At 28.1% G+C, this 17661-nt stretch overlaps 2 protein-coding genes and 1 long non-coding RNA gene across 3 annotated transcripts; all 3 read right to left on the reverse strand.

Annotated features, from left to right (window-relative positions):
- Positions 1–7904: 7904 nt before the first annotated feature.
- LOC113373737 (carbonic anhydrase-like) lies at positions 7905–9156 on the reverse strand. The gene is made up of 3 exons (XM_026614012.1): positions 8943–9156; positions 8313–8859; positions 7905–7995 (listed from the first exon to the last, which is right to left on the reverse strand). The coding sequence occupies exons 1-3, from the start codon at positions 9154–9156 to the stop codon at positions 7905–7907; spliced, it is 852 nt and encodes a 283-aa protein (XP_026469797.1).
- A 466-nt stretch (positions 9157–9622) lies between these two features.
- LOC113373738 (monocarboxylate transporter 7-like) lies at positions 9623–15865 on the reverse strand. Its single transcript, XM_026614013.1, has 9 exons — positions 15676–15865; positions 14606–14876; positions 14307–14408; positions 13751–14029; positions 13564–13678; positions 11707–12077; positions 9911–10102; positions 9732–9828; positions 9623–9626 (listed from the first exon to the last, which is right to left on the reverse strand). Exons 1-9 carry the CDS (start codon positions 15751–15753, stop codon positions 9623–9625), a joined length of 1509 nt encoding a protein of 502 aa, XP_026469798.1. The 5' UTR covers positions 15754–15865.
- Positions 13262–13543, reverse strand: LOC113373118. Its single transcript, XR_003366859.1, has 2 exons — positions 13472–13543; positions 13262–13322 (listed from the first exon to the last, which is right to left on the reverse strand). It is a non-coding gene; the product is annotated as an uncharacterized LOC113373118 (long non-coding RNA).
- Positions 15866–17661: the final 1796 nt, after the last annotated feature.

Genomic DNA, 17661 nt, shown 5'->3' on the forward strand with positions numbered 1-17661 from the left:
AAGCCAAAAAGATTGTGCTAGTAATTTAGTATATATTTACCCGGTTAAGATAATAACGAGGTAAATAAATCGACTCTGACTATAAAAAAGTCTTAAGTGCTAGAACAATCAAAATATTTGTTTCCGTGGGAGATTTTATCACTGAATTGTATCACATATTGTTTGGCGTTTATGTTTAATTTATTCGGTTTCCTGCGAACAAATTACCGTTATCCTTAATAGGATAATGATAGGTGCACAATGTACGCGGTATATGACACGAGCTCTTAATTCGTAACATCAAATGTGCTATTAAGCAATAAAGCATATGTGGATACTTGATCAGTTGATATATTAATGGGCACTTGCTTTCGAAAATTCCATCAATGAGAATAGAAAATCATAAAATAACATTATAAAATACTAGCAATGGCGGCTTACAAATTTTGCTTTTGTGCTATGCAAAAGTTATTGGAATTGCAGCAATAAATTATAAATATTGTGTACTTTAATTTAAGCATTTAAATCAAATCATAACCAATATATCCCAGTATCTTTAACCTTAAAGGATTCTACTTGAAGGGTATATTTTATCTTATGTTTCTACATAAGAATTAATAAGTTGTACTTCTAGACAAATAGCATAAACTCCTTTATATGTGAAAACCATTCCGTTGTTTAACATGGAATTAGTTTTAACATGAACAGTTGTTTGACCGCAAAAATAGTAACCAATAATTAAATTAAAGACCTATAATAGGTTATTTAAAAAAAATAAAACCATATTATTCAATTATTAATTATAAAGCAACTACATGAGGAGATAAGATGACTATATTTTTTTAAGTTGAAACCAGAACGGCAATTTTTAGTGATTCTAATCCGGGACAGTGAGTGGGAGATATGCTAAATAACTTATACATAATTTTAAAATAACAAAAATACTATTTAAGAATGCAATAAATAAATATGAATGAATCAATTTGTTTCTAGTCTTCTTCTTTGTAGCTTCTAGTAAGAATTTTACTATTCGATTATATACCTATATATATATACCTTTTACCTATGATGTTATATCTGATATCTTTCGAACCATATATTTTCTGGCCTTTGTATCTTGTATAAAATTCTGTTTAACTCTCTTCATAAATAAAATAAGAATTAAAATTTATAAATGAGGGTGGCTGTTTTATTTTGCCTTTGAGAATTTTCATTCGTCAATTTTCTCATTCTTAACGTATTTTTTCATATATATAAGAAAAAGATAAATTTAATTTCTCAAAAGAAACTTTCAGACATTTGGAGATGTTATAATTTTATTATCAAATAACTGCCAAAATTCAATTCAAACCTATACCATTCAAAAATCCGGGGCAATCCGGGGACAAAAGATCTAAATCCGGGACGAATATTGCTTTTAGAAAAACCCGTGAAACACAATGGAAATCCGGGACTGTCCTGGCCAAACCGGGACGTATGATCACCTTAAAGGAGACACTAATTGTGGCCTGGTATAAAATAGAATTTAGAATTGAACTTGCAAAAGCTGAAGAAGGTCAAAATGCATAAAACCTGAGCCTCTTTTCACAATGAACTATAATTGAAAAAAAATCCTACTCTATTTTGAATGGTTCAGCACGATTCTTTTTGGATATGTCAATTAATCTTTCGCGCCAATTTTATTTTCATCGCCATTTTGTAATAACGATTGGATTGATTTACAAAATTTAAATCTTTTAGATAGAGTATATAGATAATTAGGATAATGAAAATACAGATGGGGTCAAATTTATAATTCAATTTTGGCAATTCAATTATGACAGATAACAGCTAAAATTTTAATAATTTTATTTAAAAAATTAGTAGATCATTCTTGCAAGTTTGGCAACCATTCTGATACCAACATTAAACAATAACAACAGGAAACAATACCAACATTAAATAATACCAACATTGAACAATGTCAACAATAAACAATACCAACATTAAACAATATCAATATTAAAAATTATTAACATTAATATATTTTTTATAATATTATTCTCTATAATTATTCTTTTCAATAATATCCATTAAAAAAATTCTAGTCTAGTATTTTATCATTTTTTGTCGAAAATACTAATTTCTAAATAATAAATATAATTTTTAGTACTTAAAAAAGAATATTATATCAACATGTCAAAAGCATTATCTGATCTATCCAACATCACATTCCGGATTTTATTTCCTTACTACATTATTGCAGTAATGCAATATAATACATCTCTATATTTTTATATATAATACAATTCATCATACCTTATTTTTAAAACTCCTTCCGCAAAATATATCCACTTGTCATAAAAAGAAACACGATATAACTTTAACACATAAATACACCCCAGTCATAAAAATCAATTGATTGACAATGCGGCTGCATAGTAAACAATAGCGTAAACAAGAGGAAAACTCAGTACACACAATTCACTTTCCATTTTCATTGACGCCTTTTGCTACGACAAAGTAGCTTCTGCTATGAGCAACATGTTTCTTTTCGTATTGTTTACAATGCCAATTCAAATGACATTGCACAAGAAACATCTATCAGGACATTCTGAAGAACATTTTGAATCATTTTGTTGGATCACTCACAGTTTTTAAATGTTTATATCACAGTTTTGTTCGATTTTTCGGATAAAGTTTCGTTTGAACTTTGAGAGCGCTCATGAGCGTACTACTGACTATGCTCGATGTTGGTAACACGCCTTTGGACAGAGTGTGCGTAAAAATCTAGGATTATGTAAATCAAACATGGATGGGAGAAATCATAATGTAAATGTAATAAATTTGAATGAAATATTTATATTTTATACGTTTAAAATACTTTTTTTTTGAATTTTTTCGTGATTCATTTCTGTATCGAGTATTAATTGACATTAAAAGTGTTTATTTCAAATTCTGTAAGGTGGTAGTACTGCTTTTGTTTGAAAAGCCTGTCAGTTAAGCATGAATGCAGCAATAAGTACCTAATTTAATATTTGTGTGCAACCTTCAAAAATTAATTTTGTATACAATTATTATCATTTTCAAACCCTCATTAAATGAATTAATGTTAAATTAATTTTGCTTAAAAGCTGTTTTATATTTAAATTTTGTCGTTATTAATTCATATGTCAAGTGTTAATGACGCCATCTTTTTTGATTCAATTAGAAGTTTTTTATTTAAATTCTGTAAGGTGGTAATATTGCTTCAGTCAAATTAGCCCATGACCATGAATGTAGCAATACATCAGTTTCAAGAATAAATTCAGTATACAACTGTCATCAATTGCAAACGGTCATCAAATAAATGCACTCTTAAAATCTTTTTTATTTATTTTCTTGTGATCCATTTACAACTTTGTGTATCAAAACTTAATGGCCTCAGGTCTTACTACACCCTATGTGTTTGAGTGAAAAGCAACGTGCTCTCCGGTACTGAAAATACTCTGGAAGGAAAAAGACGAAAACATGTTCCGCTACATCTACGTCGTCTATTTATAAGCCAATGTGTTTTGGAATTTATAGCGGAAGAATATTATGATTCCTTACATCAATTTCGAGCTTTCCAGAAACTCTACTAAACAGGAACAAATCCACTGCCGGCGATGAAAGGTTAATTGAAAAAAAGAAGAGTTTTCTGACTTTTTTATTGAGTGGGATCGTTCTATATAAGAGGAGGTGATACTTTGACAGCGTTGCGTGTCGCCATACTGTCTGCAAAAAATGTAAATAAACACAATGAACATGCAAGGGTACGTACATAAATTAAATATATATACATATATATACATATATATATATATATATATATATATATATATATTTTCTATTTTTTGAGAAAATTTTCAAAATGTAATATTTATAAAAATTATTCTCTTGAATTTGATAATACTTATATATGCGCTTTAAGTATAGGAGCATAATGCAAGAGTTCCCTATATTATGGGTTAAAACAGGTTTTGTTAGACATGCGTGTTCTACCATTCATATGAGCTTGAACTAGAATGACAATATTTATAAATGTGTGGACGTGATTTGAATGTTATTCGTTAGTGATCATAATTCAAGATATAATACAAACACGTTTTATTGCAAGTTATTGAAAACCTCATAGATCCATACTTAATGATTTTGAAATACATAATATAAAAAGATTTGATGATTTATTGAGGTAGTTGATCATAATACATATGATATTTGTATGCATTGCGCGCGGTCTCAACTGGTTTAAAATCGCAACATAAATTCAGGAACAGCTAATAAGTTTCTTTCTTTCAAAAGCATAATGACTTTAAAATTCATTGTGCAACAATTTCATTATGTGTAGCAGTATTTTTTTCTCATTTTACGGATAAAATATTTTTGTCAAACCAAATTCATAATATGAACCACGTGAAAATAACTATATTATAACAATTTACCAATTCTTATATCTCTTTAGCTTTTTAACTTCTCGTAGGGCAAGTTATAGTAATCGCAAAAAAATCGAAAATGAAAATGTTTACATATCTTTACATTTTAAAACCTTCTGAACATTTTGACATACCTTAGAAAAAATGGATGTATGTGTGTGTATATGTGTGTGTGTCGTGTATGTGTGTGTGTTCGGATACAAATTTTTGTCGACGATTTCGGGAACCCGGATGAAGCGATTTGAATAATTCAAAAAACATTCGATTCGTATTGATAAGGAGACGTACTGATTAGTTTTTGGCGAAGGCAGGTCTAGCCGTTCCAAAGATATAGGGCAAAAAGTGCCAAAAAGGGCAACTCAGTCCGATTTGAATAATTCAAAAAACATTTTACTTGTATTAACAAGATGAAGAACTGATCAAATTTTCATGAAGGCAGGACTAGCAGTTTCGGAGATCTAGTAAAAAAAGTAAAAAAAAATGCCATTTGGCGATCAAAAATGATCATTAGACATATGTACATCAAATTATCAGATATTTAATAGAGATTTTAATAATATGTATAAATATTGTTTATATTCCTATGGGTTCCATACCAATGTTTATTCGTTAGATGGCGACGCGGCGCTTACGCGCTTCGATATTTCGTCTCTATGCAGTTAAAGGAGTACGATTTCTTTGAAAAAAGTTCAGAATTTCCAAAATATTTCAAAATAAATTTTTCTTCAAAAAGTCTTTTTTTTTCAAAAAAAAAGTAAATTTTTGTCAAGAATTTATAGTTTCTCAAAAATCTAACTTTTTCAGAGTAATTTTTTTTCAAAAATGTTAATCTTTTTAAAAAAAATAATTTTTGGTACGGGAAGTTCCAGTAATTTGCCGTAAGGCACAATGCCATGCGCCCCACTAGTTGATTAGCATTATTGGAATGCTTATCAATGAATTTATTTTCCAAGTACTTATTCAAAATTTTAATAGAGTTGATCTTTAATTTGCAGCAGAAATATAAGGATATAGCTTTTTTACTTGGAAGCTTATTGCTAATCTTGAAAAATAACTTTTCAAAAATAAATATACATATAGTATATTATTAACATAATTTTTCAATTGTAATCTGACAGAAAGTTGTTGCAGTTTATTTATTTTTGTAAATTCATATTGCAGAGTCGTTCAACCTACATAAATGTTGAATAGCAAGCATTCGACATTCGAGATGTTATCAAAAGAATATAAGAATTATAATGCATATAGATTTATTCAAATGCGAAGTCCCTTGTATTTCCTGTTTATTCACATTATACGTGACCATCCATATATACATTTTGTATATCGGTTACTGTTTGTATTTCAAAAAAGTCATATGCAATTTACACAAATCAACATTAAATTCTGTGGCTGTGTTTCTATTGATAATCTTTGATGGATTGATTTTGGCACGAATTCGATATTCTTGATAGAAAAGTAATATAAACATAGAGAGGAAGTTTTGCTATCAAACTTTATTTGTCGATGTGTGTTTCTATTATTTATGATTTTACATAAACAAAATTTGCACAATTAATTTCCGGCTTATAAATAGATTCCAACATATGTTTAATATTACAAAGAAGGATCTAACTAGATTCTGATTTGATTCCAACTTGATTCTAACTTAATTCTAACTTGATTCCAGCTTGATCCTAATTCAATTCTAACTTGGTTTTGGCCTAATTGCAACTAAAATCTTATTAAATTTTTACTAAAATCTTTCTAAAATATTGCTAAAATCTTGCTCAAGTTTATGAATTTGCTATTATCATTTTCAATTATTTTAGAAAATCTTTTCGAGTTAAAAAACAAGAATTTTATTCTAGTAAATTTTAACTCTCATTTTTTTTGAGTATGACCTATTTTGTACTAGAGCATGGGAAATACAATTACGTTATGCTTTTTTAAGCAATTTTATTCGCTTCACTTCTTAAAATGTTCTATGTTCAGGATAGAAAATATTGAGGCGTGGTATTACTTTTTTCTGAATAAGTCGGTATCAATAGAATATAATTTATTTAATTAAGGGGGTATTCTAGTGTAGAAATTCAAAAAAATCGATTTTTTTATTTCATATTTTCATAGATTAACTATCTAAGAATGGTACGAGAAGGTTTTTGAAAATTTGAATTATTTTCGTAGATATAGGCATTTTACTGACTCGGTCCCCATACTGGTTTGGCTTCACGCAAAACTTTAAATGCGTTTTACTCAGAACAGGCTTTTTCAGTACTGTTGACACGATTTCTCGAGTTTGTTTGTAGTTTGTTTATAGACCTATCTATAGTCCGAACTAGGATTATCCCCAAATTCCAATTTTTACTATTTTTAAAAAATTCGAGAAACTCAACAAACAGTAAAAAAACACTTTTTTTCAAACAGTCGCCAATTTGTAAAAAAAAATTTTTTTACTCATCGCCAGTTCGGGCGATTGCGACATCATTGTAGATTAATAATCTTTTAATTTTTTGCATTTCCGATGGCTAGGAGGGCTGAAATCATGTCAAGACTGAGGTGCAAATTTTTTGAGACCACTCACTTCATCAGCTGCCAGTTTTTACAATTTTCAACTTTTTTATTTTTTAATTTTTGTTTTGTATTTTGATAATATTAATAAACAAGTGGTAAAAAAATGGATAGTAAAAACATTCATTGCTTTCTTTTAAGACATTTTAAAAATGACCTAAAATTCATCGCTCTACACTAGAATACCCCCTTAAGTGATATGTTTACAAAAGTAATATATAATTAGAGTATTTTATAAAGTGTAGAAAATAATATTACTTTATTCGACTAACTCTTTAACTATTCAAGAAAATTATAAACGTCTCTAAACGCGTTATAATAATTCATCAGTAACCTCATACTTTTATGTTTGGCCATTCCGCTTTTATTATTAATATGGTTGGTCACTCTTGTTTTTTATCAAATGCTAATTTGTTATTGGTTTAAAGTTTCATCGTTTTTTAAATAATCCTATCGGTGTAGTTTGATTTTTTTCTAAGAAAATGCATTTCATATCTTATTTTGATTTTTGTCATTGAAATATACCTGACATATCAATTATCAAATTAGTTGAATTAAGAAACTAAAAAATTAATTGTAATTATATATTTATAGCATATACTTTTCGATACTAAATATGTATCATTAATCAGTTTTAAAATAATCAAATAATAATTGCAAAAAAAACTAAATTCTGATTTTTTCTCTTATTATATTTTCTGCTAAGAAATTGAACGTTAAACACTACTCTATTTGAATTTAATTTTAACTAAAATTAAGAAAATACAATATAGAATCTTACAGCTGCCGATGCTAAAGCAGATGTTCTAAAAACATTTTTTTAAAAAAGTCACAAATTTCACAAATCGTGTAAATGTTGGCCAAGCTTGTGTACAATTATAGTTGTATCTGGGGTTGGATGCTGCACGCGGTTTCTATGGCAACCAATGATTTGAGAGCAATTCAGGCGCATATCTTCCACAACCATAATATCTCGTATACGTATTCAAGTTTACGAGTGTGCATCACACCCAATGGACTAATTTTTGTGCGTCAATACATCGGAGTTCGAGCCCCAAAACAAGATACTTTTTTATCCCTCGGGAAATTGAGAATATACGGTTATCTGTTGTTAATAAAACTTTTATTATAAAATATCATTTATCAATATAATTGGTATATAAAATATTTATAAAGCGTAATATAAAACAAAACAGTTTATACAAAGTACTTCAATTTTAAATAAAAAACTTAAAAATATTTCCATCGATTCTTAACAATAATTATAATAATTTATGTCTAGAAGCATTTGGTTTTGATTAGTGCCCCACTAACATATATGTCATACATACATATCATTTGAAATATCTGATTTCTCTATCATTTATACTTTGAAGTGGCCTAGAGTGGCATGCCATTGTATGTCCTAAATTATTTTGTAATTGTTTAAACTTAAACAACTGTTCCTGACTTATTCCAAGTGGTTCTGGCTGGAGTATCCATATGACAATTTCAGCACACGGAGGAAATGTCAGAGATCCCTTATAACAATAGTAATCTGAATTGAATGACGGTGCTATCCAACTAATAGGCCTAGGCTCAATCTCACATAAGCTATGTGGCAGTACAATATTAGACAGTCCGCGAATCACATGTTCCAAAAAAGGATTAGACACCGGCGTTATATTGTAACAATAACTCAAAATAACCATGCTTTCTCTACGGTTACACGAAGAAGCTTCCGTCAAATTTTGAACGCCTTCTCTCAAAAATATTAACTGTGCTTCCAAATCGCTTCGTTCGTAGTTGAAACTATGTTCAGCTCCAGGAGCCCAACGAAATGCCAGACATTGGAATATATATTGACTTGTAAGTGGACCTCCAGAGATTTGAGGTTGCTTGCCCACAAGCCAACTTCCTAAAATCCAGGCATGTGTCCTTCGTTATGTAATTGAAGTTTCACAGGTTTTTCTGAAAAGTTCTCACAAACCAAATCCTTACCAGATGGTACTTCTATAGTCAAACTGCTGGTGATGTTTATTGGTGACTGTCGAAAGCCTTGAGACATTGGATAGTTATCAGTCCAAGAATCTACTCCAAAAGGACCTTCGTAATAGTAATCATCAGTTCGATTAGGACTGGAAGTAGTTTGCCAAATGCATATGCCAATGTGATAACTAAAAAATGTGACTACGAAAACTGCGATCATTCCCATAGATAAGATGTAGTGAAGTTTTCTCCAAATTCCCAGTCGCATCCATTTGGAAAAGTTTTTTTTCATATTGACTTTTGCATATTAATAAATTGTAATAATGTAATTTATCATATACAGAAATAGAATGTTTACATACAATATGCCTGGTCTTAAAATACCTTAGGCACTATTTTGGTGGCTGCGGTAAGTTGAATTGAAGTTGAATTAAAATCACAAAAAACACTCGAAAATTAGTTTTTAATACATTATCATTCCAAGACTTTCATTATCGTTTTGGAGTTAACAATCTCTTGTCGCCTTACTAGACTTCTAAGACAATTCTCAGTGATTAATTTAATCATTTAATTTTTATTAAATGATTTGATTGATTTTTTTTTAAGTTATTAGATTTTGTTATTAATAATCAATGAGTCTTAGAAAAATAACAGACAATCGTGATAGAAAAAGTAGCAAAAATACTACTAAATCACCTGAAATTAAAGCAAAAAAACACAAATATTATCAAAGAATTTTATTCAGTTATATCAGTATTATTTTTTGAAATTTTCGAATTTTTTGATCGGGATGTTTTCCACCAATTTTCTGCGCCCCATAAAACAATAATAAAAAGCATAACAGCATTTAGAAAAATCATCACTTTTGTATAAGATCCGGAAGAATCACGTATAATACCTGAAATAGTAACATTCAATGAGTGAAACTATTAGTTACCATACAAATAGTAATTAATCAGTGTTTTATATTATAAACTTACCTAGTAAAGGTCCAAATCCTAGAACAAATATACCATTTGATACATTTTGTAAACCGAAGGCACATGGTAATCTATCTAATGGAACATAATTTGGTATAATCAGTCCAGAATAGACTGTTCGAATGCCTTTGGACACACCAATGACTAAACCGCACAACATTATTTGCAAATAGGTGGTGGAATAAATCAAACCTGGATATATTTTAATTAAGTTAATGATTGTGTTATGAATAATTCATAAAAAATTTCAATATAAATTTTACACATATGCTAGATCGTTTCATATTTTCCCTATAGTATAAGGTACACGTTGATCGTACTTTTATTTAGACATCTTTGTCGAGTTTTTTTGTTCTAATTTCTGATTAACAAGTTTTAGTTCTTATTTGTAAAATTTATGAAAATTTCAATTAGCAACTGTAAGAGCTTCTCAAACATTATGAAAAAATAATTAATATTAATAATCATAATTGAATGAAGGACATCATAGAAAACTAGTTGTTCTCGTATGTAAGGGGGTATTCTGTTGTAGAAATTAAAAAAACAATTGTTTTTTCTTCTGTTTCATATTTTCAAAGTTTAACTATTTATTTAGTATATGGGTTTGAGAGGGTTTTTGAAAATTTAAGTTATTTTAGGAAATACACCTCTTTGGCTATGATAATACTCTTCTGTTTTCTTCCGTTTGCAAAACTTTAAACGTGTTTTTGTTTATATTAAATAAAATTGCTTTGCATATATCAGTACAATATATTAATTGTAGAGTAATTAAACTATATAAAATCAAATCTAAAAATTATATAAAGAATCAATATTTCACAAACTAGAATAGAATTTTCAATTAGCAACTGTAAGCGCTTCTCAAAGATTATTAAAAAATAATTGATATTAATAATCATAATTAAATAAATAACATTGTAGAAATCTAGATACTCTCATATTTAAGGGGGTAATCCATTGTAGAAATTAAAAAAACAATCGTTTTTTTCTGTTTCATATTTTCAAAGTTTAACTATTTATTTAAAACATGTATTCAAGAGGATTTATTAAAATTTAAGTCATTTTAGGAGATACAGCTTTTTGACAATGATAATGCTCTTCTGTTTCCTTCCTTTGGGGCCGTTCAAGTATTACGTAAGCATTATAGGGGGTGGGGAGGTTGTTGATTTGCTTATTTTGGGTTGACATGGGAGGCAGGGGAGTCTGGATGATGATTACGTCATAGGTAGTATTTTTATTTTTTACATTAATTGCAAAATGGGGGATAAATAATTGTAATAAATCTGCTTACGTAATACTTGAACGATCCCTTTTGCACTTTGAACGCGTTTTTGTATAAAGTATATAAAATTGCTTTACATATATCAGTACAATATATTAATTATAGAGTTATTATATTATATAAAATCAAATCCAAAAATTATACGAAGAATCAATATTTCACAACCTAAAATAGAAATAATTTAGATATTTATTTCGGTCCGAATAAACATAGATTTTGTTTCTGGTCTCTATTAGGTTGTCCGTAACGGAGTAAAATAACTGTATATTCCGAAACTACTCATTTTGGTTTTTCCTAAATTTATATTCCGAACTTACTCATTGTACTTGTAAATAAAAAAGTATTATCAGATACTTCAAATTTTAATCAAACGATCCATTGATCTGATTTAACAAATAATTTAATTTATCAAAGAACAAACACAGAAAATACTTATAATAAATATGACTAACGCGACAAATGTGATTTCCCACTATCTTTAGATAATAATTAATAGATTTAATGTTTTAATTACCTGTTCTAATTAAAATCAATATAACAACACTGTGCGAAAACATCATCCTCGGCGACTGTTTAAAATAGTCACCAATGAATGGACACACGAATCTCGTAATGATGTCGGAAATTGCAATCGCCGACATTACGGAAGCGATTTGATTCCGGTTTAATCCCATGTCGCCAAGTATAAACGGGGTTAACATCGAGAAATTCATTTCCGAAAAAATGGCAGTTGAGATTCCTATCATTATTGCAACGTACGTTGAATCTGCTAATAACTTCAAATCGAAAAACTGCACGATATTATTAGTAAATTTCGTGCAGCATGTTGTAGTGGCAGACATATTTTCCTGATCTTTTGATGATGTTTCATTTTTATATATTTGCCTGGAAATTGAAATATGTAATATAGAGCATTAATTCTGAAATAATAAGAATTATTCAAATATAACTTATATATAAAAAAAAAATTCCACGCGGAAGAAGTTTAAAGTAGAAACAAAAATATGAAGGGTAGAAATGAATTTTTAGTGAACTTCTGTTATTTTTTAAGAATATTTTCAAGTTTCATCTCTATGAACATGGCTCTCTTATTAATCGATCGCATCTTTTACCTATCATTATCAAATGCAGAAATACTCAAATATTTAACATTTAAAATTAGTCTTATATCTTGTCTAAGTACCGCAGAAAACTAAAAAAAAATCTAATTTTTTAAATTCAGTTAGTATTTTAAATTATACCAAGTTATTGCAGAACGATCAAGTATTATGTGTATTTTGTGTGTATATAGGTGTAATTTGGAAATATTTTTTATTTAGTAAAATTTGAAAAGTATTGGTAAGTTTTCTGTTGTATTAATGAAAAGTAATGTTTCCTGTATAAATTTTTCGATATATTTAGAAAAAGGTAGAAAAATATCCCAAATTTTCCATTGCATTTATCCAAATTTAGATTTCCAAGTCGTTTTATTCAAAACTTTTATATCGGACTGAATAAAACTGTTCACATGAAAATGTAGTATTTATCTAGTTTCTGCTGTATTAATGAAAAGTAATGTTTCCTATATAAAGTTTTCGAGATATTTGAAGAAATGTAGAAAAATGTCTCGAATTTTCCATTGCATTTATCAACATTTTGATTATAAGTATTGATTTATTTTAATCGGTCGTTTCAGGATTCATATGAGATAAAATAAATAATTGTGTAAATGACTTCTAGTAACAATAGACAGGTGACTAATGTGAGTTAATCGCTATTGATAATTGTTTCACTGCATGTTCAGACGAGATTTGGTTATCTTAGATAAAATATCATATGATTTAATAATACACTTATTTGTATACGAAAAAGTCTCCAGTGACGAGTTTAATATTAATTTTAAGAAAATGCTAAAGTTGTTGGAACACTTACTGTTTTTCATCTGTTAGTTTAGTATTTTCACCGATGTTATTTTTTATATAATAAAGTCATCATTAGTTTCTAATTTGTTGTTTCCTAAATAATCCATCACAACTGATATCCTATGAGAAGACTTCCGATCTTTCTCATTATCCATTTCGACATTTTTAATTATTGGTTGACTTGCATATTTTCTTTGCATTTTATCTGGTTTTTGTATTATCTCAAATACTGAAATAATAGCAAGAAAATGGCTATAATTTAGCAATAATGTAAATAATGGTTGCATTACTATTTTAAGTTTTTTGAAGTTATTAATAGTTTTTTGAACTCCCAAAAAGTATATTGTAAATATAAATAAGAATTTTTATTCCACTTACGATTTGAAAATTTTGTAAATACTGCAGAGTGTCTTTTTCGATTTGAAATCGAATTTTGTGATTGTTGCTGTGTTAAATTCTTAAACTCAAACTCTCCGTCCATCATCGCTAAAGTAACTGGCCGCTGATTTTTTTTCTTTTCCAAATACTCATGTTCTTCTTCGGACAAAAACACATCCCAAATACTGTCCACTATTTTGGGTTCTGCTATAAATAAATAATAATATAAATTCTTAATTGGGTTTATGCTTATATCTTTTAATTACCAAATGAACTCACATTTCAATTTCACAGAACAATCTTTATCTGTATTCATATCAGCACATAGTTTTTGTTTTTCTTCAAGTTCCTTCGAAGGGTCTAGTTTCTCGTTTTTTGCAAATTCCTTCATTTCTTGATTAGAATCATCTTTCTTCATATGCCACTTAACTGGCTGCAGGATTAAAGCGGTTGCAAATGTGTGGGTCGCGATAGCGCCAAACATTAACATGCAACCAAAGGCTCCATACATATGAAGAAAATATGCTATCATGTGTGGAACGAAAATTGGCCCAATACCTAAAATGGTAAAGCTAGATCAAAAATGGTTTTATATTTATTGACATTGATAATTTAGATTAGGTGACATTTTATCAATTGGTTTTAAGATAACATTATGTAATCAATTAACTATAGGAAGGCATGTATTATTATTAATAGTTTGATTTCGTATGGTTTTAACCTTTGCCAGAAATGGAAAATTAGTTCATCCTGGATTCAAAATTTTTAAATTTCTTTTGAATTTACATTTTTTTTGTTACCTACTTTATATAACAAAATATTATTTTTAATTTACCGGTTATTGTCATGGCGATTCCAGCAGCCCTGTGCCTCCTTTTTTTAAAATACGTATTTAATGCTAAAGAGTATGAAGCAAACACTAGGCTGAATCCAATTGCTGAAATGAAAAATTATTGTTACGAAGATTCAAATTGAGAAATGCTAATGAATCAGGAATTTAAATAAATTATTTAATATATTAAATATTTTGAATTCGATAAAATGAGAAATGATATTCAAATTTTTGCCAAATTTTTTTGCCAAAAGCGTTTTATTGGCTAAGTTTTTCATGACATATGTAGATATTATACTCACAAGTTATGATACTGTATGTGGCAATAAAATGTTCAAAAGTTCTTGCAGGAGCAGTTGCTATAATTCCAATAGTAGTCAAAGCCCCTCCGATCAAGGCCATTTTCCGAAAGCCATATTTTCTTAAAAGAGGCCCATTTATAAGGCCTAATAACATCCCAAATGATGTGTTTATACTTAAAACTACAGAAACGTTTGTTGTAGACATTCCAATATCTGCGAATGTATCTTTGTAAATTAAAGTGAATCCGTGAATCAGCGGAACAACTATCATCTGAAATTGAAAGATGTTCATTGAAAATAATTGTATAATGAAGCAGCAATAATAATTAATGATACAAGATGTTGATATTCGATCTAAGTCAATCGACAAAATATATCAAATATCGTTTTGAAAACATTGCTACGAGCAGGAAATGACATCAAGTTTAATCAATACTGAACATCAATAGAAATAATTTATATTTTCAGTACGAGAATTTTATTTTATATTAATTTTTTTCTAATTAATTATATATTAATTTTATAAAGTTATTTGTCTATGTTAAAAAAATTTGCAATATTTTATTTTGCAAACAAAAATTATGGAGAATGTGATTCATAAAACAGCCATATTTTATTATTTATATGTCTGTTTCTGAAGTAAAAATATATAAGAGATTTTGGTCGTTGTAACTAATGCTATTAAATTAAACAAAAGTGTTATAGTTTTCTGGAAATGCAAATAAATTAGTGAGCTCTGAACAAACAAACTATGCATTGTAAAACTTCTTTGATTAATTATTTTTCAAATTCTCACAGCAATGTATAATGAGGAATCAAAGATCTTATATTGATTCTCATATTACTAAGAAATTTGGAAGTCAAATTGGAAGATCTAGCTTTTTTCTAAATTAATATATATACAAATAAGGTAATAGCGATATCATTAAGAAATTGGGATAAGAGGCCAAATAGTTGTGATTAGAATATGTTGTTGCATAATTGAAATATACAAACAATAGGTATACCAAAATTGAAATTCAGACAATATTATTAAAATGTATTGTACTTTACTTTTTCAATATACTCACATTGGCTATAGCGAATGCTATGACCACCATCCATCCCCAGCCTCCATCAGGAGCAATAAATCCTTTGGAATCTGCCATGATTTATATATAACTTTACTTGAATCCTTCATGTACTTAAAGACAATTAAATTTTGTTTATCATTGCTTTTACTAAATGCTCAATAAGTAGTTGAATTGATTAATGTTTCCCACTGTTCTTCATTTTATCACTTCAAACAAACACTTGTTTTATATTGTGATAGCTTTGCTTTGTATGATCTCACAAACTACAAACTCACTTTGGTTTTAATTAGATTAAACACAATTAATCATTTTATTTATGAATTATCTATTAATAATGTCTTGGTAGTAATTATTAGGGTTATCTAGAGTATTTTATGTAAACAAATGCAAAGGTGCAAAGTATCGTTTTGCATGAACAATATATAGAGAACAAATAGTTCAGCGTTTCGACGGAAGCAACTTCTTGCTGTAATTGTGATAGTATTGATGTTAATTTATTACAAATATTTTATTTTATTTTATACATTACATTTTTAATTAATTTTTTTTTACATTTTTATAATTGTTTTCGTTAAAAATTATCATTCGTCCGTTTTCAGAACTGTTTAGATAGAATTAACTATCTACATAAAAGGTAGGTTAACCCTTTCGCCGGAGCGGCGGCATACGAGTGAAAAGGGTTAGGTTTGATTGAGGTGTATTCTATATGAATCAAGTAATTAATATTACTGAAATGATGATAATATTTATCTGGAGAATATAACGGATAAGTGATATCACATAAAAATTCAGCAAATTAAATTTGAAGATTTGCATTAACCATAATTTTTACGGAGTCTTGAAAAAAACCTTGATTTTACTCATATTTTAGAAAAGAGAGTTAGATTTTAATTAAAAAAATAAGTGTAGTAAAATAAAGGCAATGCGTTTAAAAATATAACTTTCCTGATTTTTGTAGTTCTTTTCTATATATCAATTATTTCTTAAGATACTTTATAACTATATTTATTTCACTTATGTAAGTCGTGCGATATTATAATCTATGTATTACAGGTAACCAATCAAGCATGTAGATACAAAAAATATTTTAAAAATACTTTGTTATCAATTTGAGCGTTATCTGTTTGATAATATTAAGTATAAGAATCAGTTATTTGTATTTATATAAAAAATATATTTGGACACTAAGTTATATTTTATAATGTATATTTTAAACCATATATATGTATATATATATATATATATATATATATATATATGATGTTTAACAAAAATGCTTCATATAAAAATTTATAAATATCTAAACTATAATTTATTAATAATTTTTGTTATAAGAAATAGATTTATTTTGAGAGTTTGTGAACATTCATATCTATTTTGTTTCTGATAACATTATACTAATTATCATCATCAACAATGCATCATGCATAAAATAAAATGAAAACAATGAACTTTGGATTACTATTCTTGCACGAATTACTCATATGTAGTGAATTAACACACTAGAAATGGCACTATAAGCACAGCACTAAGTATATGTATAAATGAGTATAAAAATTATGGTACTATTGAATACTGTCGAACTTGTCTATATAGTTTATTAATAAATGTAAATTAATTTTCCCATAAAAAAACAAAGCACATGCTTCGCAAGCCGCACGCCACAACACTGCTTCTGTTTTGAATTCACGCATGCTCCATACGCGACATGACGATGATCTAGGGTTGATCATGTGTATATATGAAAAAACAATTTCTTTTAAAATTTTATTTATATTTTATTCTCATGAAACGCCGATCAACCACGTTCTTCTTCCTTTACCTTCCAATGATTTCAATCCGAATTTTCATTTTATCTACAAGGGTATCCAATGTCGTTCTATTTTATATCATTTCTTGTTCACTATCTTATTAGTTAATTTATCTGTCAGATTCTTATTCAACATATTTTTCTAGTACCACATCCAAAACGTAGTTTTCGGC

This window comes from Ctenocephalides felis, unplaced genomic scaffold (genome assembly GCF_003426905.1).
Source record: "Ctenocephalides felis isolate EL2017-DRISC unplaced genomic scaffold, ASM342690v1 CF-g0.4_SCAFFOLD_01604, whole genome shotgun sequence".
In the NCBI taxonomy this organism is placed as follows: Eukaryota; Metazoa; Arthropoda; class Insecta; order Siphonaptera; family Pulicidae; genus Ctenocephalides; species Ctenocephalides felis.